At 40.3% G+C, this 24,130-nt stretch overlaps 1 protein-coding gene across 3 annotated transcripts; it reads right to left on the reverse strand.

Moving 5' to 3' along the window:
* Window positions 1–48: 48 nt before the first annotated feature.
* col17a1b (collagen, type XVII, alpha 1b) lies at window positions 49–23,857 on the reverse strand. 3 transcript variants are annotated; one of them, XM_079230111.1, is made up of 56 exons: window positions 23,800–23,838; window positions 22,298–22,362; window positions 20,049–20,099; window positions 19,798–19,905; window positions 18,080–18,442; window positions 17,900–17,956; window positions 17,746–17,781; window positions 17,567–17,617; window positions 16,065–16,202; window positions 15,167–15,838; window positions 14,827–14,919; window positions 14,652–14,714; window positions 14,398–14,550; window positions 13,797–13,889; window positions 13,673–13,717; window positions 13,429–13,575; window positions 11,326–11,982; window positions 11,134–11,175; window positions 11,027–11,044; window positions 10,889–10,915; window positions 10,719–10,781; window positions 10,518–10,622; window positions 10,370–10,405; window positions 9,372–9,407; window positions 9,186–9,230; window positions 9,049–9,084; window positions 8,927–8,962; window positions 8,778–8,840; window positions 7,889–7,924; window positions 7,713–7,775; window positions 7,583–7,606; window positions 7,449–7,484; window positions 7,293–7,328; window positions 7,110–7,199; window positions 6,954–6,989; window positions 6,772–6,858; window positions 5,691–5,762; window positions 5,532–5,573; window positions 5,353–5,412; window positions 5,193–5,261; window positions 5,069–5,095; window positions 4,870–4,926; window positions 4,670–4,756; window positions 4,519–4,557; window positions 4,276–4,392; window positions 4,067–4,186; window positions 3,831–3,947; window positions 3,508–3,642; window positions 3,287–3,397; window positions 2,978–3,160; window positions 2,419–2,568; window positions 2,105–2,332; window positions 1,427–1,591; window positions 1,242–1,322; window positions 1,056–1,139; window positions 49–972 (listed from the first exon to the last, which is right to left on the reverse strand). In XM_079230111.1, the coding sequence occupies exons 2-56, from the start codon at window positions 22,350–22,352 to the stop codon at window positions 929–931; spliced, it is 5,685 nt and encodes a 1,894-aa protein (XP_079086237.1). In that variant the 5' UTR covers window positions 22,353–22,362; window positions 23,800–23,838; the 3' UTR covers window positions 49–928. The 3 variants fall into 3 exon arrangements, with proteins under 3 accessions (XP_079086237.1, XP_079086235.1, XP_079086236.1); XM_079230109.1 differs by having other exon boundaries at window positions 11,134–11,982; window positions 23,800–23,839; XM_079230110.1 differs by lacking the exon at window positions 22,298–22,362 and having other exon boundaries at window positions 11,134–11,982; window positions 23,800–23,857.
* Window positions 23,858–24,130: the final 273 nt, after the last annotated feature.

The following is a 24,130-nucleotide window of genomic DNA, read 5'->3' on the forward strand; positions in this document are numbered from 1 at the left end:
TTTCAAATCTATTGATCAGATGTCAATAAGTTCATTACGCAAAACAGGTTCCGGGAACATTTTTATAATTTAATCTTTTCAACACTTAATGGTATAAAGAAAATATCAATTTCAGTGCGCTCATACAAAAATATACAACCCAATCAATCATTTCTTAGTGATTATCTTTTTCAACCATGCAAACAATGTTATTTATTTATTTTACCAACAAACCTTTCAAGTAAATCATCAGTCTTTATTACAGCAACATGTACTGTTCCCAACGGCCCCTCCCTGCTGCACAAATGAATCACTCTGACTGGTAATGATGCATTCCTTTTATATATTTAACAAATGTAAATCATTTTGTAATTTGTCTGGGGTAAATGGATAACTTACAGGCTGGAGGTTGGTGACATTTATGTGGATAATTTGTAAGTATTTTATGAAACATTGGAGGGTTACCTTAACATTTAACTCTTGTATAGTCCTCAATACAATATATTCCTCAAAAGTCAACGAATAGGAAAAAAAAACATACACCAGTAACTCAAGCAGTGGAAAAAAGATGCAAAGGGCCATTATAACACTACTCCGCTACTTATTGCCTAAAAATAGATATTCTCTTAAACGATGCTGCCCCTGGAAGAAAAAAAAGTATTGCAAGCTAACTTGGAAAAGTAAACATTATACACCCACATGTCAAAGATAATCAAGTCTATGTGACCAAAAAAACACTGCCCAGCAGCTAAATCCTTGCCTCTACTGAAGCAGTTTTAAAGAGACGCATTGCGTTTTTGGCTGCATTTATTTTCTCAAATTGTCCTGTGATTGTTCTACAGCTGGCAACAATAAAAAAAGCTGTTTAACTACTTGCATTGCTACAGTTTAACACCTGAAGAAAAAAAAAGATGACTAAAAATAAATCTAACTCGACCCAGTAGTATGTTTAGCCGGCGTGACGGCGATGGCGACGACCAACAACTTTCTCTCCTACAGTGGAGGAAAAATAAATGTTACATGTCGGAAACACTGGCCATTTTTTATGTGATTCAACAACATTTGACTGAAGTTACCTGCATCCCTCTTCTGCACTCTGTGTGGAATTTGGACAGAGTAGGACCCGGGTATTCCCGGTATCCCTGGGCGCCCAGGATCACCTGCAAGCATAAGAAAATCTCAGACTTGCTCGTCTCAGTCACTTCACTAAAAACAGTACTCTGGAAAATAAGTTTGGTGTCATCGACTCTGTTTAAATGTACCCTTTTCTCCTCTGGGTCCTGGGTGCCCTTGGTCACCCCTTAATCCAGGGCCTCCTGGAGGGCCGGGGATGGTGCCGTACGCTGCGCAGGAGCAGAAGCACAGTTTCAGTTGTGATGAAGCAACATTTTTCAACTACACTTACATGAGTCTGTTTTGTGGAAAATCATCAACTCTGTATCCTCACTTCTGAAGAACTGCATGAGGTCAGCTGTGACGTTGCCATAGGAACCGATGACGCGGCTCTGACCAGCAGGTCCGGCGGGGCCAGGTGGACCAGGGAGGCCTTGGACCGCTCTCACGTTCTCCCTCCGAGGACCCTCAATCAGATACTCCTGCAGCAGGCCTTGATCTAGAGGAGGGTAGATGTATCACAGGACTTAAGGGAAGCTCATCCTCATTGTTGGCCAGAGGAGGAAGATGTACTCTGATCCTTCACTTGAATCAGATGTCTGACCCAGAAAGAATTAAGAGCTATGGCCTCTGCTTTTAGCTGATATTTGTTAGATTTAGTGAAACGATCGCCATTAAAAGTATGCAGAATTAGCTATGAGCAATTCCTCCGGTTTGCACTTTACCCAAAGATGTACAGACAAGATGTCTTTGATACTAAATAACTTAAAAAACATGATAACTCTCCGGCAAGTTCAGGAGTTGTCTTTTTCTGATATTTCTAAGCATATTTAGGGACGTTTATTGGGGACATCTGAGATAATGATATTCTCAGAAAGTGCAAAGCATTATGGGAACTATGGCTGGAGCATATTTAGAGTAGTAAGTTACAGGAGTAAACAAATATCCATGAATATTTATTTCCATGTTGTCCTATAAATATAGGGGAGATAAGGGTTTTGGGTCGACTCACTCTTGATGTAGTCTGTAACCTTCATGGCGACGCTGGAGTAGTCCAATGACTCGGTGAGCCTGCTGATATCGATGTCTCTGCGTTCAGAGCCGTATCGCGAGTCACCCTGAGAGTAGCTCTGGCTCTGCGCGTAGCTCTGGATGGAACCCGACTCTCCACGATCTCCCTTCTGACCCCTCGGTCCTGCAGGCCCCGGAGCTCCAATGATGGCGCGACGAACACCGTCACCTTAAAGATATAGATCATTGGTGATATCCGCACTCATCTGTGCTCACATGTCTTGAATCTGTCTGTGTGGGACGTTAGGAGCTTACTGGTCAGATAGTCTTGAACTTCAGCACGGATACTCTCTCGATGGGAGTTTCCATTGTAGGAAATTGATTCTCTGTAACTGCCTGATGGACCCGGTAGTCCCGGAGGACCTTGAGGACCAGGAGGGCCGGGAACACCTCTGAAACCAGAACCTGAGAAAGATTCAAGTCAACGTCAATATCATTCTAATATGTACAAGTGTTGTATAAATGTTTAATCCTGTTTTCAGTTAATATACTCTTAGGGTGGCAGTTATAACGATCATTTATGTTTTGATTAGATTCATATTTTGTTTCTCTTCTAAATGTAATTGATGCTATAATTTAAATTGAGGGTACTTTGAATAATATATATATATATATATATATATATATATATATATATATATATATATATATATAATGTAATCATTATTACCCTTTGGACCGTACTGTATACAGTGTAATAACATTAGTTGAGGATAAATTGTTATTTATTATTATTATAATGAAGCCAGTAAATTACCTTGCTATGTGAATCTAAGCCTAAGGACGTTCGGTTCATTCACTCTGTGAGACTCACCCTGCAGGTAACGCTGAATATCCTCCAAGCTGTAGCCACGACCACCTTCTGACCCATACACAGTGGCAGTGGAGAGTCCTGTCGGCCCCTGAGGACCAGGAGGGCCAGTTTGCCCCGGGACACCGGGAGGACCAGGAGGACCGTGTTGTACGGCCGAGTTAATCCAAGAGCGGAAGTCTGAATCTAAGTAAATGAAGATTCAATCAGTTTAAAAGGTTACGTTTAGATTTTAAGATGGAGGATGAGTGACTAACTTTTCACGACTCGACAACAAAATGGTGGTTGCCAACGGAAAACACAATGACTTACTTCTCATCAGTGCAGAATAGTCAATCGTAGCGGTAGTGAAGCCAGATCCCCCTGCACCGGAAGGCCCAGCAGGACCGGGTGGGCCGGGCAGACCTCTAGCAATCCCTCTGTCTGGAAATGACAATAAAAGCAATTGGATTGATTGACTGACTGGCTAATAGATTAAGTACAGGTATCACTTTGAGGGTTATTGTTTTTCTGTTAGTGTAACCTATGCTTACCAGTCATGATTTTGAAGATGTATGTGGCTATCTCCTCAACGGTGTAACCGCCTGAAATCCCTCCTGATAGGCCTGGTGGTCCCTGTGGTCCTTGTGGCCCTGGTGGTCCTGCCAAATATCTCCTCACATCGTCTCCTAGACAAATCACAGCGGAGAGACATAGTTTAGCTGGAGATTCCTCTGGAAAAGCAAGTCCTCATACTTTTCTGTCTTCACAGTCAAATAAGATGACACTGAAGGGTGTACAGAGACAGTAGAGTGCTGTGGGGAGAATATATGGATCTGATACCTCTTGACTCAGCCACAGTATGTATTGTACTTACTCTGAAGCATAATGATGAGGCCGCTGACCGTCAGAGACCCAGAGCCAGAGCCAGAGCCAGGGGGACCAGGTGGTCCTGGAGGACCCTGAACACCAATGCTGAGGCCTGAGCCAGAACCTGAAATTGCAGAACACAGTTACTTGTGGCCCCTAATCTGCTATAATTATGCCCCATATGTAGACATCCCTCAAACTGCCTTTTTGTAATATACATCCTGGAGAGAAGCGCAGGCTTACGTTGCAGATATGCAATGATACGAGTGGAGATGTCATCGATAGAGCCTGAGAAGCTTCCGGGGGTTCCTGGAAGCCCAGGTGGACCTGGAGGTCCGGCGACATTAGAGTGTCTGCTTCTACCTGCACAGAGCCAATAACACCGATTCATACTGTGTTCTGTCCCCCTGACAGCCTGTGAGCGTGTGACCTTGCGTCAGAAAAACTCTTACTTAGATAGTCATTGATGTATTGACGCATCTCACTGGAAGAAGCGAAGGAGCCCGGCAGGCCTTGAGGGCCAGGAGGACCTGCGGGGCCTGGAGGGCCTGAGGTGACTGAGATGGAGCCTGAGGACAAAATAAGATAGTAAAAACCCTAAAGGAAAAGTAAACATTTAAAGCCACTGGGAGCTATTCATGCACACTTGACTTTGTGTGTTATTGTGAAATTATTGTAATTATGACTTCCTCTACCTCCTGAAGAGCCAGAAATACCAGGAGATCCCGTGTCCCCTTAGACATAGAAACAACAAAAGCATTTTCGTCACGTGACGCACACAGTATTTAATTTGAAATACAGACAATAAAACATTGACAGCATTCACAGATTTTGATGTGCTGGTACCTTTATAACCTTGGGGTCCACGAAGTCCAGGAACTCCCGGTGGACCTGGTGGTCCAGGGATCGCGTTTCCTCCGACGTAAGTCGACACTGTAAAGAAGAAATAAATACACAGTTACCACACGTGTGCATCCCACCTGTAAAGTGTGGCTCTCTAATATCATTCTTGTCTGAGTTTGTATGATTTGTGTTTGGATGTTGACCTCTCTCGGAGATTCCTCTTCCTGTGGTACCCGGCACACCTGCCTGGCCTGGTTCACCTGAGACAGACAAGATGCCACTGTTACTTTTGTTTCAGCAAATGATTCAATGGGAAGTCTTTGACCACCGTGTGGCTAAAACCATCTGTGTTGTTACTTTACAGTCAGAAGTACTATAACATGAATAAAGTGAGACAGTTACCTTGGTAACCTCTTGGTCCAGGAGAACCTAAAATAACGATGGAGATGTTATGATTAAGTATTGCTAAAACTAAATGTTTCTTTAAATTAAGCTAACGTATGAGGTCTTCACAAAAGCTGATCACCTGTTGATCCTTTGGGCCCAAAAGGCCCAGGTGGTCCTGGTGGTCCCGGTGGTCCAGTATAGAGAGATCCTGTAAGGAGAGTAGTGTTGGAAAAGTTTTCAGTTAGTGCTAATTACGAGTCAAACACACATTAAGCACAAGCTTAGATTTAGCATCGTACCAGAGCTGGATGCAAAGCCTGTGTCTCCTCTGTCTCCTTTAGGTCCTGGTCTTCCATAACCTTTAAAAAAAAACATGAATAAAGTTGGATATAAATATTATATTCACATAATACCGATCTCACCGTATGATCCAGCGTCCATGTTTGAAACTTTGGATTTAAGTAACTTAAATACTTGCCTGGAGGCCCAGCTGGTCCTGGGGGTCCTTGTCTTGAATCTCCTAATGGAAACATGATTAAAACAGTCAGAACATTACAAGAACGCTGTGGTCATTCGTCAATCATTAAAGATGTCCTCTTTGACAAGGCTGCAACAAAGCATGTCGTGTTTTATTTACCTGGACGTCCAGGTTCACCCGGTGGGCCGGGTGGGCCAGGTTGTCCTGAACCTCCACTGGCACTGAACTGCCCTAAAGCAGAACCAGATACACGTTTAAGTAATGAATAGTATTCTTGTAGAGAGGGACACACCTGGCTATAAATGTAGAAAATGACATTAAAAGGCACCCGATGTAACTTTTGCTGAACAGCGCCCCCCTGTGGCCACAGGTTACAACTACAGGATAATAATAAATGTGAACATGTAACAGTTGCACAAGTGCGGAATTTTATACTCAATAAACTGACTTTGTACTCTTTATTATTTTCGATCATTAGCTACTATAAGCTATGGGTGGTAGGATGTAATTTAGTACTCAAGTACTTTTAAATTATGTCTAATAATGTTGTGGTTTGGACTGTCGTTTGGACAAAACAAGCATTGTGCAGGTTTCACTTTGGGCTCTGGGTAATTGTGAAAGCTTTTCTCTCTTTCTCTTTCTCTCTCTTTTTTAAGAACCAACTAATCAATAGATTAATTGATAAAATAATCAGCAGATTGACCCACAAATATGAATAATCAATAGTTGCAGTACACAAAATGTTTAAAAGATTAGTTCCACTTCAACCAACTACAGCAGGAAAATGCTGCATATTAAACGTTAATGCATGAGTAATAATAATATTGGGATATATTGTCATATAATAACCACAGCAACAATTTGTCTGCATGTTTACTTTTAGTCTTGATACTTTAAGTATTGATTACACTTACATTTTACATAAATGAGATTGTAAATTAATTACTTTTATTTGTCACATATATCGTATATTTACAGCGTGGTAATTATACTTTTCCTTAAGTAAAGGATCAGAATAATTAGACCAAGCAAAGCTGTAGCATCACAACGCCTGAGTGAGCAAACTGGATTCATTTGAAAGATGAAGTTTGTGTTATTTACTTATTTTTCACTCAAAGGTTGCATAGTCTACTATGTAGTTTACTTTTATTGTATTCAGCAGATAATGTGACACCACAGATGCGGCCACAGATTTCTCACCTCTAAACACATGGTGTCAATCCAATAAAAAGGTACTCACTTGAGCTTGAGCTGAGACTTTCAGATGTTCTAACTGTTATTCCTGATTCTCCCTGCTCTCCCCTATACCCTCTGTCACCTTTAACACCTGTGAAAACAAACAATGCAGCATTCATGAGACTCTGATGACTTCATATCTGATCTAAAAAGCTTCCTTTACGAGTCAAATCTGCAGTGACCTACCAGGTTGGCCAGGACGACCAGCAGGGCCAATGGGACCTGAGGAGGTAAGTCACAAAGTATTCTTACTACTGATGTTGTATTTCAGGGCTAACATGCAAGATACCCAGAATGCAAAGGACACCATCTGGCTAATTTCCCAGCTGCCAAGGGTCAAACCTGATAATCCTGGAAGACCTGCAGAACCGGGAGGACCGGGAGGACCGGAAGGCCCGGGTGGTCCTGGGATGCCGAAAGATGTGGAGCCACCTGGAAAATAAAATAAAGTGATAGTTAGATAACCTCAAACTATAATCGAATCAATACTATGTTAAAATATAATGTTTTATCATGAGCTGTTACCTGCGTTGATGATTCTTCCTGGTTCACCTGCGTCACCTAAAACAGACAAAGAAACATGGAACATCAGACACACAGATTAATAGCACAGGTGGTATTTAGACAGCAAACACTTTCTGCAACAGATGGCCCTCGACTAAGCGGAAGTTAACACTGTACCTTTAGCACCGGGTCTTCCTGGATTCCCTGGTATTCCTAAAAGCAAGACACAAGAAAGGTTTTGAGAGAGTCAAAATCATAGTGTCACAAAATAAATGAGAAATCTAAAATGTGTGATGTATAGATAGTCGTACCTGGTGATCCTTGCCCGTGGGTTCCTACAGGGAGGGAGAGATATCATGAATATATCTTATCATCTCATCTACTAATGACAATGTTTAAATAGCTGAATACCCATGAAGTTTCATGAGAGGCTCAGTTTACCTGAAAGTGCATAATCTCCAGGAGGACCTCTGATTCCAGGTGGCCCAGCAGATCCTTGGTCACCTGAGGGTCAAAAACAATACTTTTGAGTGATATTTCAATTGTTAACTCCTTGTGCATATCAAAGTGATATTTAAATAGAAGTATCTGTAATGCTTGTATAATGACTTATTTACCTCTTGATCCTTTCGATCCATCAGCTCCAGACAACCCTGACAACATAAAAAGGAAAGAAAATAATGATAGTCAATGTCAATCTATTAGTCACTCTAATTGTGTTGTAACAGTGTCTTAAATTAAGAGTAAAAGAGGTGTTCTATTATATAATTATATTATACATTTATATTTACGCTCTTCCCACTTTGTATTGCACCTGTTGCACAGCAATTTTCCTCAGGAAAAATAAAGTTGTATTGTATCTTTATATGAAGACTCCTCTCTGCTGCCCCTTGGACGATCATGCTATTTACTATTCTTGTTACGGCCTCATTGAAATTCGTCGTGGTGTGTTCACATCACAATACCAAGTTAAGAAATAAATTAACGATAAGTGAGCTACTAAGATCTAAATCGTTTAAATAGCTAATGTATACAATTAATAAGACTAAATGAGATAGATTATATCCCATTATATCCCGTGCTTTATCCATTTTTTTGGAAGGGTGAGTATTTTGTTATGATGCACAGTACACTCATCACCTAAATGCATTATAATTAAGTCATATTTAAGTAATAGCTCAACATTTTGAACAGTGTCCAGGCAATCAGGAGAGACTTTAGGAAGTTACTACTTCCAGTCAAGAAATAGTCCGTCACACAACCCGGCGTGAAACAACTAATTACGATGTTACCACATTGTTTTATAATGTTGTTTGGACTAAACAAAACAAGGTATGATATGTTAACTAGTGAGCTTTAGAGATGCTGGTGGGTGAATTGTGTTTGGACAGAGCCAGGCTAGCTGTTCCCCCTGCTCCCAGTCTTTGTGCTAAGCTAAGCACAATTCCATAATCAGAGTGTCTGAGAATGCATTATCATTATTAATTATCTGGAGCTGTGACTCACCCATTGACCCTTTGAGTCCTCTCTCTCCTGCTGGCCCTTGCAGCCCAGGTACACCAGGATCACCTGAGGAGTAGGACAACTGTTTTAGAAAACTGCACAGAGTGTTCAACATGCTGACTCGACAGCTTGATTCACAAAGGTATACTGACCTTTCACACCTCTGAGACCTGTATCACCATCTTCACCTGAGATTAAAAAAAATCATTAAAATGCAGTTAGAAAAATTCACTGACAACAAGTGCTATGAAAAACTGATGTAGTTACAACAAACCTTTAAGTCCTTGGATTCCACCCAGCCCTCTGTCACCTGAGTGACAAGAGTGACTGTGAGTAACATTATAGTATGTCAAATAAAGAAACAATGAATTTCAGTGTATTTTTCAACTAGACAAAGTCCTCGTGACCTACCTTTAGGTCCAGGTAGCCCTGCCTCGCCACGGAAACCCTGAAGACCTAGTTGATGTTTCATAAAACAGTTTAAGTAAAATGGCAGGGCGTAAATCAAGACACTGCTAACAGTAGTTTCAGTTGGTAAATTTGATAAAAGTCAGCCGATGTTTCTGGAGTCACCGTAATGCTCAACATGAAACTGACCTGGTGTTCCAGGAAGTCCAGAAACTCCAGGTGCACCTAGATCATAGATTAATAATTATTAGAAAGGAAAAACAACGTTGAACAAAAACATGAATTAACTAATGTGGAACTGCCATTGGATATACTGTTTTATAAAAGCCTAATTATCCTAAAAAGTGCAAAGAATTCACACCTTTTCTTTTTTTATATACTTTATTTACATTACTTAAAGGAATTGATGATATAATTGTACAGTTAATGGTGCTACAACGAGAACTCCATCAACAATTTTGAATATTTGTAATACCCACTGTATTACAAATATTCATATTGTTGATGGAGTTCTCGCAGTAGCACCATTAACTGTAAAGATATAAAACTAGAATTCATCATTTAAGCCATTTTCATTCTTAATTACTGTATGTTTCTACCTCAAAGGAGATCTTGTTTACTTTTTCACAAAACAATATGGAGGCTTTATTCACCAGATGGCTCTATGCTGCCACCTGGTGCCATTTAGCGTTCATACACAATGAAGTAACAAAAAAAGGTAGAAAATGCACCTTTTGTCAGCAAGTAAAACATAAAAAAATGTATAGTTTTATTTGATTTGCCATGACTCAAATTGGTTAGTTTCTTTGAGGTTTTTTTCAAATGTATCATTATTATTATGTATTTAAAATTATTTTTCTATCTTAACTTATTTTTCTATTTCTTTTGTTTTCTTTTGGTGTTTCGCTTATTCCGACATTATTATGTTATTAAAACAAAGCAGGTCATCCTCTAATTGGAAGATCGGCGACCCCCGACTCATCCAGTCTGCAGGTCAAAGTGTCCTTGGGCAAGATACTAAAGGCTGTGCCATCGGTGTGTGTGCGTGTGCATGAATGTGCATTCATTTAGATCCTGATGGGCAGGATAATATGATTTCATTGAGAATGAAAATAAAGCACACAAAACCCATCAAACACAATTAAATGTTTTTACCAGTGACAATGAAAACTGTTCAATGATCTCACCTTTTTGACCAGGTGGGCCAGCATCCCCAGTGCTACCTGCATAAAATAAACATGAGATTCTGCAGTGACACAATCAAGATACACTAGATGTAATTAGTATCACTAATGCACACACAAGCTCTGTTGCTGAGGGGAATCTGAGCCTTACCTCTTTCACCTTTCGATGCAAAGCCTGAAGGTCCTGCCTCACCTCTGGGGCCAGACGGGCCCTCGCGACCCCTGATGCCTGGTGCACCATCCACCCCATGATCACCTGATCAGACATTTTACACACAGATAAAATGCCTCATTATTAATAAGCTAAGCAGTGTACTTGCATGATGGAATTAAACTGAAGCGCTTTCTGTACCCAGGCTTCCTTTCTGTCCTTTGGAACCTTCAGGGCCTGCATGTCCCATTGCACCCGGAGCACCTGAGGTCAAAGGTCACAATCAGTAAAATTACAATATGATGTCACGCAAAGGTCCGAAGAAATAACTAAATATTGACTCAATGGAAATATTAGTCATCATTGCTCACCTGGAAGTCCAGGGAAACCAGAATCTCCTGTGATAAGTAAAAGATACATTTGATAATGACGACGGTCCACAGTAGCTGACATAAACAATGCAACAGACCAACAGAATTACAGTTACAGTAAGTGCTTTTCTTCCTGACCTTTAGTTCCAGAGTCCCCTGAAAAGAACAACAAATACACTTGTGTTAATGAACTCTTTTTTTTAAGTATAGGTTTAGATGTTATGAAATAAATATTTTAATTTCACCTTTAGGTCCTCTCTCTCCCTGCACTGACGATACTAGAAAAGCTGAGATAGAAAACAACAGTTCAATTAACTTAAATGCAGTGTGTGTGTGTGTGTGTGTGTCTGTCTGTCTGTCTGTGTGTGTGTGTGTGTGTGTGTGTGTGTGTGTGTGTGTGTGTGTGTGTGTGTGTGTGTGGCATATATGTGCAGTACCTCTGTATGACTGTGACTGCATTTCAGTTCTTAACATCCGCTGGATCGTCGTCTGAAGAGAAGCAGCGTCTATGTGTCCTCCGCTCACTCCAGTCCCGAAACCAGTGCCACCACTGGTGCCACCAGCACTGCCAGCACTGCCACTTAAAATGGTACCAGTACTGACTCTTCTGCCAACACTGCCACTGGAACTAGTACCGGTGCTGCCACTGAAGCTGGTACCGGTACCGGCACCTCCACCAGCACCGGCCCCGGTGGCCACAGCCCCACTGGCACCAGCAGAACCGCCTCCAACGATGACGTCAACTCCATTTCCAGCACCACCGCCGCCGGCGCCACCAGCTGCAATTCCGATTCGTGTTTTGGAGCCTGAGCCTCCACCACCACCCCCAACGCCAAGGTGCAGCGTGTTGTCAGTGTGTGCGGTACCTCCACCTCCAACTCCAGCTATAGCTCCAGTTCCAGCTCCACCTCCACCTGCACCTCCAGCTCCACCTGCACCTCCACCTCCAGCTCCAGCTGCAGCTCCAGCTCCAGCGGCCCCATAGAAGTTGAGGTCATTGGAAGAACCTGACAGCCGGCTGGTACGAGCAGCAGTCACCGAGGACTCGGCCTCCAGCGTAGCCACTCGATTCTTCAGCTTTCTCACGTCTTCAGCTGAGAAAGAGATGTCGACATTTGGAAGGATAAACATACAAGGACCACTTGTGGAGGCAGTGAGAAGAAAATATCATCAATCTGTAATAAAATAAACTATAGTGTTTTCCACAGGTTATGAATGTATCCTCGTAGAAGCCTTCTCTCGCTTCGACTTCTGAAAATGTATGGTTGACTGCTTAACTATCTCTCTTAATTCATGTTAAATGGGATGATTAGTTGTTCAGCATTCACTTTCATGTAAAGCAGTTTATGTTTCATGTGTCCATACAATTGTGCTATAAAAGTAAAGTGTGTTATTGTTACTATTAAAACAGTGTTAAAACACTCAAATGTGAGACAACTGCCGAAGAGGAAGTGTGTTGCGTCAGTTATCAGGCTGTGGGCTAAAACTTGAGCCTCAGATTTTTGCCTATTTTTGTGAACAGTTTGACAAATCAACACCATTAAATATATTATGCAGAATTAGCTATCCTCAGCTCCTGTCTGCAATACATCCATAGATTTACAGATAACCATCACTGGATTACTTCCATACTGAATAAAAACATGATTTTCAGGCAAGTTCTGGAGTTGCAAGGAACGAATTTGTTCTATTTCTAAGCAGATTGTTGGACATTTATTTTCTGTGGACATAATGATAATGATGTCCTTGGAAAGTCACAGTGAATGTAAACATGTGCATCATGTGTTCAGATGTAATTCTCAAGTTCATTAAACTGTGACTAATAAATTAATATGTAACATAATGCAGTATATTGATGTTTGTCACTTAAAAATTAAGAATCAAACAAAGACATTTTTGAGGAGGGGGAGGGAGGGGGCTACCTTTAACCTGCTACGGAGCAATTGAACATTACTCTTTTCAGCTTCAGTTTTGTATTGTTGTCAGGAACTACACACATATAGGTTACTATCTGTAGCCTACTGTACAGGATCTACATCATCAGATCACATTACTAGATATTTCCCTCAGTACCCGCTCAACAGGTTTGGGCATGTACAAGCTTACAAACATGTACAAGTATACCTCAAATCAGAGGTTGCAAATGGTTCTTTTTTTCATATTTCTATAAATTCACATCAACAAGTGTCCAGCTGCAGGAAAACAAACTGCAGTCTCTGATGTCATCGAGCAACCATTTCTGGAGCTGCTCCACTGACGATGAATGCCAGACCGACTTTATGGCAGTGGGACAGTACCCACAGATCAAATTTCCAGGGAGGGGATTACATTTACAGTCCCACAGCTCTTAGCAGCACTGTGAAATAGTGCTCACCAGCCTGTAAAAGCTGAAACACACATTGTATCGTTTACAAACTAACAAAAGCAGTCCCTCCCAGGCGCTTCTTTGCAGAGTATCCCATGACTCCTAAGGTCTTATCTTTAGGGAGATTTTTATTGTTCCCTATTAAATGCCATTATGTTGTAAAAATCAGCCTTACCCAGTGCAATGAGCCCGAACAGGAGTCCAAGCAGGAGCAGGGAGAGGAGGAGAAGACCCAGCAGCCATTTCCACCAAGAGCAACAAGCGTCGGTGCAGCAGCACAGTCCTCCACCTCCTCCGAAGATGCCGCTGTCCTTGTGAATCTCTGAAGACGGAGAGTAGAGAGCGTAAAATCCTCACTTTCAAACACTAAAATAATCATCGTTAATGTAAATAATAACATACGTGCAATAAAAAAATACCTGCATAGGTGGCTTTGTCTTTCATTACAACTCCAGATGATCCATCTGATGAAGAAAAAAACATCACTTATCTATTTCTTCTATTCTCAAAGCATTTTTTTTTATGTTTTTAATAACTACTCACAGTAAGAGTTGCCTGTCTCTGATTTCAGTGGCATTGTCTCAGTGTAGCTTGAAATGAGCTTCTCTTTCTTCATTGAATCTCCTGATATTGACCCTGTAAAAGTAGTATTGTAGTTGTATTGTATTTATTGTGCTTAATAAGCAGAAGCAAAAAAAACAATATCTTCAATTTAAAGAGGAAGAAAGACAGACGAGATTAAATAGTAAATACATTATTTTCTATCCCAAACACAACAAATACATACTGATAATAGTGAAAGTACTTCAGATCCTGTTCTGATTTAAATTATCTATAAAATATAACCATTACAAACACTTGTAAATGTTAATTCAAATACACATCAGGTTGTTCATGCTTCTTCTTTAATGTTGGCTCGATGTTGAGACACAATGGAATCAGGTCTGTCTATTAACAGCCTCCAAGTGACCAATATCGGCATGATATGCTATTATTTAAAACAGAATACTTGTACACTGTTTAAATATGCTTTACAACCTGCTGTAGATGTGGAGAAATTGGGTCTACTAAATGTTTAGAAACCCATTAAGTTGTGAGAAAATGTAGTGTTTCTCCAGAAGGGGGCAGTAAGGAGCTGACTCACCTCCCATCTGAACGCTGCTGCTGGTGAACTGCTTCCCGCTGTCTTTAGCCAAAATGAGCATTTCTGCATCCCTCTTAGCTGGAACATTCTCCTTTTCAGAGATCAGGAACTTGTAGTCTTTCTTATAGGAATCATCAATTTGGGATCGAGTGGCTGAGAACAACAAAAGACAGTCAGGAATCATTTAAGTTTGAGAATTGTTTTTGACGGCAATACAAATATTTTAGATTATATTAAAACTGTTGGAGACTTACTTGTAGAGACTCCAGAACTGACGAAACCCCCACCAGTTGACGAGTTCTTCTGAACGCCATAACCTGTATACAATACAAACACGGCAAGTTAAACACTCAATAAGGAAAGGTGTTTTTAATGCAAAATATGTAGGATGTTAGATATAGTAGGATTTTACAGAACATGCTGCCATACCTCCGAGGGAGGCATTTACGTTGCCTCCACTGGTGGTGAGCACAGTGGGAGAAGTGGGAGAAGTGGGAGCCAGATTATTCTGAAAGCCGTAAACTGTAAACAAAAATGCAAGGTTTGATTTGATTAAATAACATAAAATAGCACACACAGGTTGCACATGAATATTCACAAAACAAGAAAAAAGAAGAAGAAGAAAACCAATACAAGGACACACAAATAAAAACAAAAAGTAAAAATTAATTAAAATAAAACAAACCATAAATAAACTTATTCCAAGTAAAACAACATTTCACCTGCAGGTAACAGGTAATGTTTAATTTTAAGGGACGCTTGGTCTCACCTGACAGGGACGAGGGTGAGGTGAGGCCGAGCGGCATTGTTCCCCCCGACATGTTGTTGGTGCCGGCCTGGGACGCGTAGCTACTGGTGTTGCCAGCGACCACCGTTGTGGAGGCAGAGGGCAGGGTCGAGGTGGACCAAGAGAAAGTAGGAAGTGTAGCATCCAGCGTGTCATACTGGCCTGACCTCACAGCAGTGTCATACTGGCCCGATCTCACAGCTGTATCATACTGGGCTGATCTTACACCAGTATCGTACTGGGCTGATCTTACACCAGTATCGTACTGGGCTGATCTTACACCAGTGTCGTACTGGGCTGATCTTACACCAGTGTCGTACTGGGCTGATCTTACACCAGTTTCGTACTGGGCTGATCTCACACTTGTGTCATATTGTCCTGACTTCACACCAGTATCATACTGGCCTGATTTCAGACCAACATCATACTGGCCCGATTTTACACCGGTATCATATTGGCCCAATTTTACACCCGTATCATACTGGCCTGATTTGACACCAGTATCATATTGGCTTGATTTCAGAGTGATATCATAATGGCCTGATTTCACACCAGTATCAAACTGCCCAGATGTCAGGCCGGTATCATAAAGGCCTGATGTATCAATGGTTTGGAACCCAGCTGATCTCACACCAGAGCCAAATGAAGTTGGACCTGCAGGAAAGAAAATACGCAAATCAACACAATGTAAAGTGTGTTTAACCTTCATTCATAAAAATGGATTGATATCGTACGTCATTTTATTTGTGCAGCAGAGAAGTATTTTAGGATTCACTCAGATGTAATGCTAATACTTGAGAGGCTATTTTAAACCACACATCTGTAGGAGACAAGGCGTCTGTGCATGTAGAGTATGTGCGACTCTAGAAAGGGTATATACTCGACTGAGAGGCCACAGAGACGGTTTTGGTTTCCACGCTGGTCTTTTTAGGGACAGGCAGGGTGGTGGAGGAGCGAGTGGGACTGACGCTGCAGGAGCGTCCCTTCAGCAGCTTCTTCACATCATCCAGCTCCGTCCCTGACATCGAGAAAAAAGCATTTCATATTTTCATTTATAGCCAACCTCTGTTTACTTGAGTACAAAGTTTTAATGCGGGACTTTGACTTGTAATGGAGTATTTTCTGATGCTACGTTGTGTCTATGGTTGTGCTGTGGATAGGGCTACTAGCCTGCTCTCTCTTTGAAAGTCTGGGTGGCTGTGCTTGATTACAGGAGTGGGATCAGTTGTGTGGGTCTGGTGGCAAGCTGCTTAATCATTTTCAATAAACTCTGGGCTTCCTTGAAGTCCACCACCCCATCAGTCACTCCAGCTTGTAGATGATCTTTTTTTGTGAAAGCGTATAAGCTTTTTACCAGTAGAATCTCTGCCCTCCTTTTACATTTAAGTGTTGCTAATACATTCTCAGTTTGCACCAGCTCTCGGCCTCAGTTTTGTGTGTTTCTTTATTTGGGTTCAGTCAGATTGCTCCCACATGTCAAGACTGACTGCAGTCAGTGTTGTATTACCTTTTATTGTATCTGGTGGAGGTGGGACAACATTTGTTAACTACTTTAGCCTACTGCTGGGCAGTTTGATGTGTAACAATGCATCATACTCCCTGAGTTGTTCAGGTGTTTGGAGTAAAATGTAGTGAACTTAGTAAGAAGTAGCATACAATGTAAAGTAAAACTTCCTCAAAAGTGTACTTGGTCGGCCTTCATTACCAATTCCATTCTATGCTGTTAGATTGCTATTTCTACTCAAGTAAATGTAGTAAATACTTCTTCCACCACTGCATAATATGCACGATAGCAATCCGAGACCCGGCTGTGTTGAGGTAGGTTAAGGTGGCACAGAATGACTCACTGTTAAAAAATGCAAATTAAATGATTGCAGTTATGCACTTTCGTCAGCAGGGGGAGCGATCAGCAGCTGTAAAACTCTGACTATCCACTGCTTTGCTTTAAAAGGGTGGTGCTGCAAACAGTGACTCATGTGTGCCATTGTTGCCACCACAAATCTGGCCATTCACTTCTTCTGCCACATGAACACAATGCAAACAAACCCATGATCCTCAGTGTTTGAGTCTCACGCTTTGCTTTGTGCTGATGTACTGGACACTTTCTGTCTGGAAGAACTGCACATGTGTTACTAATTGAGAATTCATGGACATAAACATCCATGTCAGAGGTGGAAGAGAAGGAATGTCCTATGCTGAGCCAAAGCATTTGAAAGCATCGGAATTCAAAAAAACATTCTGCTCTGAAGTGACCCTGCTGAAGAAAACATCTTTCACTTTCCATGTGGTACTTTGAATGAACACACTCAAATAAAGATGCTTTGTTGCTTCATGAGGAATTACATAACAGCAAATGAATGAATGTGTTTCAAGTGGTCTTACATCTGCTGGCAGAAGGAGAGGCACTTTGTAATCTGGCTCTGATCTCGCTCTCTGGAAAAGAAAATCACACACACAAAATGGACAAATGAATCCTGATTTAATAAGAAAGTAAGCTAGGACAATTTAGAGTCAGATCGTGCAGAAATAATGAAGAGAAGAGGGGGGCAGTTATTTAATACCTCTGCTTTCGCTCCTCCCTCTTGTGCCGCTGGTGCCTGGAAAAAGAAAAATAGACAGGAAAAAAAAATAAACACAGACATATGAGGATAAACCTGAAAAAATAGTGTGTAATCATAAAGTACATGATCACATACAGCTGTCACTCTCACTTACAATAGATTCCATAATCTTTGCGTGAAAACTCTGGAGAGGAATTGCCACTGGAACTTCCTAGAAAAGAAAACACAATGGCAACAGAGATATTAACAACACCCTCATGATTGACTGTTTCCTTAACTTTTCAAGCTTCTGTTTCAGGCTTGATGCCAACTTCTTATCTTAACAGGATCTCACCGTCATAACCTCCTGAGCGGCTTGATATGTTCTTCCTCTCCCGGTAAACTGGGGACAGGCCTCCTGCTGAGCCAGCAGTCTGCGCTCTCCTGGCACCACCCGACGAGCTGGACCTGACCTTTGACACCGAGCTCACGAGATAACTGCCGCCCCCTCTGCCGCCTCCTCCTCCGCCTCCTCCTCCTCCTCCGCCTCCTCCTCCTCCGCCTCCTCCACCTCCTCCTCCTCCGCCGCCTCCTCCTCCTGCACTTCCGTACCCCCCTCCGTCTATGAAGATCCCGCCTCCATCACCTCCTGAGGAGTCTCCTCCGAGGTAAACTCCTGAGGAGGAGCTGAAGCTGCTGGTGTTCACACCTACAGAAGCTGGGGGGATGATGCATGCAGGTTATTTTTGATTTCCTGCAACCGGATCATGTTCACACAAACAGGAATATGCCTGAGTCACATTAAAGTGACGTGGAAATAATTTTACTCACTCGTAATTGACAGTATGCCTATTTCATGCTATTATTACTCACTTCTACTCACTCACTTCTATTTACTTACTTCTACTCCACTACATTTCAGAAAAACTAAATTGTAGCTGCACTACATTTACAGGCAGCTGCAGTTATTTTATCAAGATCTTCATACAAAACAAAACATATGATGAGAGTATGAAGTCTTGTGCATTAAACTACCCAATACAAATATACATTAACTGTAACGCTGTATTTTACAAGTCCCATTATTTGTTTATAATTTTCTAGGAATTTCGTGGACACATCTACAAACTTAAGGAGACAGTTACTTCTGATGAATTAGTTGTGTCAGGTTTGTGAATAGTCATTGATTTGCAGAGGAATTTCCATGAGGGAACAATATCAATGACTGTAAACACTGATACTTTGACACCCAAGTAAATGTGTATTAATTATTTGGAACTTGACTCAACATATATGTTGAACTGTATGCTTACCTTCAGAAACAGTTTAACATATTGAATGTTCAGCTGACCTGCTGTGCACTGACTATAAGACTATAGGTTATTGGAAGTGTACCGATATTCAATATTGTGTCCATGTTTCTTTTGATGAGTACCAAATAACACAGCAGTTTCAGTTTCTTATCAAGGAAATCACAGGAAGCTCTGGTGGAGGCAGTATTCAGATACTATCAGGCTTCAGCTAATACTTGTTTTCATTATGATTATTTTCTCAATTAATTGACTGATTGATTGATTAATGGATGGATTTGTTTGTTTTGACTATTTGACAACAATAATAATGATAATAATAAAAATAAAAAATCTATAAATCCTCATATTTAACAGGCTGGACATGTTTTTAAAGCTGATCATCAAAACAGTCCGAATTATTCTCAAATTATTTGGATTTGATTATTAAACTGTGCAGTAAATTGTGTCACCTCTAATTGGGCACAGGTATACTGTTGGGTAGTTTAATCCTTAACAAAGCATTATAATTTATAAGCTCTTCATACATTTTGTCAAGAAAACCTTGAAACGTTATTTCAAAGAAAATGTAAATAACCTGCAGTCTAATACATGTAGAGAAGTTGAAGTTCTTAAAAACTGCAAGTGATGTGAAACAAAATCTAAATCAGTACTTCTCTTTCCTTTTACTGGTTCAAAATACAACATTAAACATCTCAAAACATGTCCGAAGACGAACCCACAACTTCCCAATTTTGGATCACGAGTGGAAATTTGCTCTCACATGAAGAAAAATAAGTTCCACCGCTGTTCTGGGTTAAGACATTCTTCTCCAAGCCCAGCCCTCCAGCACTGCTGGACATATTCCTGTGATTTGATCCGCTGGTTCCCTCTAGCAACGAGAAGACACACGGCCAAACAAGAAGGAGCTGTTACTCATCGGGTACTTCCTTTAGAACTGCTCGGCTATAATTATTGTATTATGCGTTTAGTTTATAATTAAAGCAAGCATGACTAGAAGAAAGAGACACTCACTTGGTGGTAGAGAAGTCAGTCTGGACGTTGAGATTACAGTTTCTCGCACAACTGAGCACACGGAAAACAAAGACGATGATTACTGCATAATCCTGAGAGTTACCTATACGTTCTGAGTGTTGAGTTGTTGATGTTTACGCTTCCAGAGTTGAAATAATGTGGCTTTGATTGATACAGTGTTGATGGATTTATCGTCAGTGTGGCGCTGTCGTACAACTTTCAGTAGCACTTTGTAATATAGTTTATGTTTAAATGTGAAAACTAACAGCTTTATTAATAGATAACGAATCATTTAATAATAATGTGTAATATCAGTTGTAGGTCATTGATAAGAAAAACGTTTTAGGTTGCCAGGTTACAAGTACAAGCTAAGTGGATTAATATTCTCATCATTATAAGAACTCTTATTGAGAAAACTGCAGCTTCTTTATTAATGATAATGAATGATTTACAAACAGGTCTAATGGTGTATTAGAAAGTTAAACATTCATAACTTTTCAGTAATTACTTGACTATTAATGACTCATGGCAGAGAGATTCTCCACAACCTGCACACTTACGACTTTCTTGTCATCAAAGTCTTGTTTAATAACGCAGTATCATAAATGATGTGCTAACTATCTGAAGCCCTTAGATGCAGCTTATAAACTCTTTATAACAGGTGCCGATTAGAAAGTGCTTCCAAAATGTCTGAATGTTGAGAGTAATCATGTCTAAATATTTAAGTAGTTTTAGTTAAATTAAGTTTTTTTTAGATGACTTAATAAATTCTTGTCAAAGTTAAAAACAACAAAAAAACACAAACATAAAAGTATATATCACATGTCAGTCTTTTCTGGGAGTGACACAACCTTAGATTTTTACAGATACATCTAGTAGCCTTCTGCAGATAGAGTTTGCTCAGTTGTCATTGAGATCGTTTAATTTTTTATCATGAGATAAAGTATGAAATAACAGCTAAATCATCTCCATGAAGTAAGTGGTTATTTGTGCCCAAGTGTCTTCTTCTTCTTTTTGTTAAACTACTATGTTTAAGGGCAATAATGAACCTTCAACCCAAACTTGCCGTTGCATGCTGTGAACGTATACATGTTTTTGTGTTCGGCCTTTAGTCTCATAATACATAGAGGCAGTTAAACTATTTGCTAAATTTCAAGAAAGTGTGGGCAAGTCATTAAATACGATTTGTAAAAATCATGTTGTGTTTATAATTAATACTAATATAACACCCTTCCTCCACTAGGAGGCATCTTGTTCTCCAGCTGCAGCCTGTAGAATTTAAACAGTTACAGATAATGTAAATTCCATTTCAGTTCCACGCTCTCTCCTCCCTCCTGTAATCATCCTCCTCCTCCTCATTTTCCACCATTTTTGGAACTTTTGTGTGTTTCAGAGTCAAGATTTAAAACTAAAGGTGGTCATGTTGATTGATGCCGTTGCTCCTCGACTTTGAAACAACCTCCAACAAAGTCCCGGAGAAGCCAAATCAGTGTGAAAATCATCTTAAAACTTATTTTGACTTTTTATTATCTTCCAATTGCGTATAAGTTTTTGTGTCCGAACCACATTCTCTTGTTTATCTCTTCTTTTTCCTCTCTGTCCTTTCACTCTTCTGTAAATAACTTGTTTTGAGTGGAAGTGATACAAACTCAACTTTTCTTTTTAAAGTTACATATAAAAGACGAGAAAAACATGAGGACAACAGGGTGGCTGATTATATGTTCTTCTCAGTTAGCATCAAACATATAATCAGGCGTTCCTTCTCCGTGTCAAAAGTCATTAGGGCAAGATGAGCTTCCCTCCTACATTCAGTTATGACTACATGGAGGAAAACCCGGAGGATGACTTAAACCCTGATAGCGAGGAACAGAAATGGAAACCGACACCAGTGAAGGCATGCCATGAGGTTAGAGATAGTAAGCCCCCAAGAGACAAAAGCATCACCCAAGAAAATAAGTGTGTAGTATGGTTTAAGGGTCCGTTACACAATTCCAATCTGTCATTAAGCTTTCAAATGAGAAGTCATATTTTCATATATCTTGCCACAAAGAGGTCTGCATTGTTTTTGCATGTTTCCATTACATTTGTGTCGCCAGAGACATTTCAGCGGCGTGTATCGCAAAAGCTCTGCATATAAAACCCATATTATCTGCATTTCTACAGCTACAAGTGTGAACAAGTATTTTTAACTTGTGTTTACATGGGGAATTCCTTAAAAAAACCATCATGAACAAATTCTGAAATCTCACCCTTTTCTTCTGACAAGCCTCCTGAGAAGTCCATCTGTCTCGTTAACTCGTCCATCCCATTATATCTGGTGAGATGATGATGATGATGATGATGATGATGATGATAAAACGTTGACCACAGTCATGTATACTGTGCCAACTGTTGTTAAATGTCTGTTTATTCCTTGACTTGCAACTGTGGTTTAAATACCATTTTAGCAAACATTTAATGGGAAAAAGTGCAAAAATGCCAGTTGTTACTCCAGGAATTATTTGGCTTGAAGACAAGCCCGTTTGTATCTGATGTTTACTGCATCAACTTGAAATGTCATGCAACTGAAGACAGAAAAATGTCATCAGTCACATGATGGACATTAAAAAAAAACATAATCTAATATTTCAGTGATCCAATTTCCCTCGAACATCGTGCTTTTAATGATCTTGATGAATGCAGAAACTGTCCATTAAGCCCAAGATAGATCAGGTATAAGACATCACCTCTACTGTATTTAAAAATGAATAACTTTGTCTCGCTGTTCAAATGCCATGTGAACAATGGAAACCACACAAAAGGCCCCAGAGCTTATAAAGCATCATTTATAGATGTCAATAGACGTTGTATTCACGTAGTGTCCTTAAAGACTAACAAAAGAACACAAGAGAAACTCTGAAAGACCATCCTCTCACCACACCCTGCCAGCTAAGGACATTTAGAAGCATGTGCTTCATTTACTGCACACTGTCATATCACATTAGGAAAATAAAAAGGCAGAAATACTCCAAAGAATGGCATTTTTCCCCTTTTCCTCATAGCCTGGGCCACTAAAACCAAAATCTAGCCTGTAAAGTGCAATATTCAATAAAGTGAGTAAGTTTCTCTCAGCTCTGAGAAAAGTACAATTGTAGTGAAAGTCAATAAAACCAGCATTTCTGAACACATCTATACTGCTTCGTTTCATCAAAGCTTGTGACTAACTATTACAACCCGCAACTGATCTGCTCAGTAAGGTTGTTGTCACATAAAGCTGCTGCTACAGCTAGGTCAGGTAATATATTTAGAAGGATGCAAATAGCATGGCAAAAATACATGTAAAACTATCCTGAGATCACTATAACGGATTCATTCTATAGATACCACCGGAAGAAAACGGATCCCAAAACCCCTACTAGACTTCACACAGACAAGCAAAAAAAGTAGTACTTTCAATTGTTTTAACGGGAATATAGAGGACTTTACGGAATTCCATACTACAAAGCCTATAACTAGAAAGCCCAAAAAAAGACGTTGACAGCCCATCACCAAACTCCCAGAGTGCAATTAGTTAGTGCAGAGAAGCAACAGCCAGGTAGGGAAAAAACACCCGCACCATCCAGCATAAACAACTTTTATATATATATATATATATATATATATATATATATATATATATATATATATATATATATATATATATATATATATATATATATATATATATATACCCAGGTTATTCCAGGGTACTTTATGTTGTTAAAATCCATACCTTCAGCCAGCTCGAACAACAAACAATCAAATCCCGACTCCTGTCAAGATGGTCCGACTGATCCCGTCCACTGGAGAGATAATGTGTTTATATGAAGTTGACGCGCCGTGGTGGGACGTGCTTAATCCTCGGTCCTTTGGTGCCTTTTTTTCTTAACTTTCCCAGGCGAGTCAAAACAGAGATTTGGGCTCAGGTCCCAGCCGCGCCCATCAGCGCTGCAGCTTGGCAAGCAGGTGTAGCTTACGGCACGAAAAGTTGAATTTAAAAAATAAAAAATAAAGAACAAAAAAACAGAGCCTGAGGGAACTAATTATCTTGACTCACCTCTGCA

This window comes from Taurulus bubalis, assembly GCF_910589615.1.
Source record: "Taurulus bubalis genome assembly, chromosome: 14".
NCBI classification, from domain to species: Eukaryota; Metazoa; Chordata; class Actinopteri; order Perciformes; family Cottidae; genus Taurulus; species Taurulus bubalis.

Coding starts and splice junctions, on each gene's coding strand:
- col17a1b (XM_079230109.1), bottom strand. CDS start 22,352: ATGGACGAGTTAACGAGACAGATGGACTTCTCAGGAGGCTTGTCAGAA. Junction 5,574..5,690: donor GGGTGAACCTGGACGTCCAG/GTAAATAAAACA, acceptor TGTTTCCATTAG/GAGATTCAAGACAAGGACCC. Junction 4,558..4,669: donor TGGACCCCAAGGTTATAAAG/GTACCAGCACAT, acceptor TCTATGTCTAAG/GGGACACGGGATCTCCTGGT.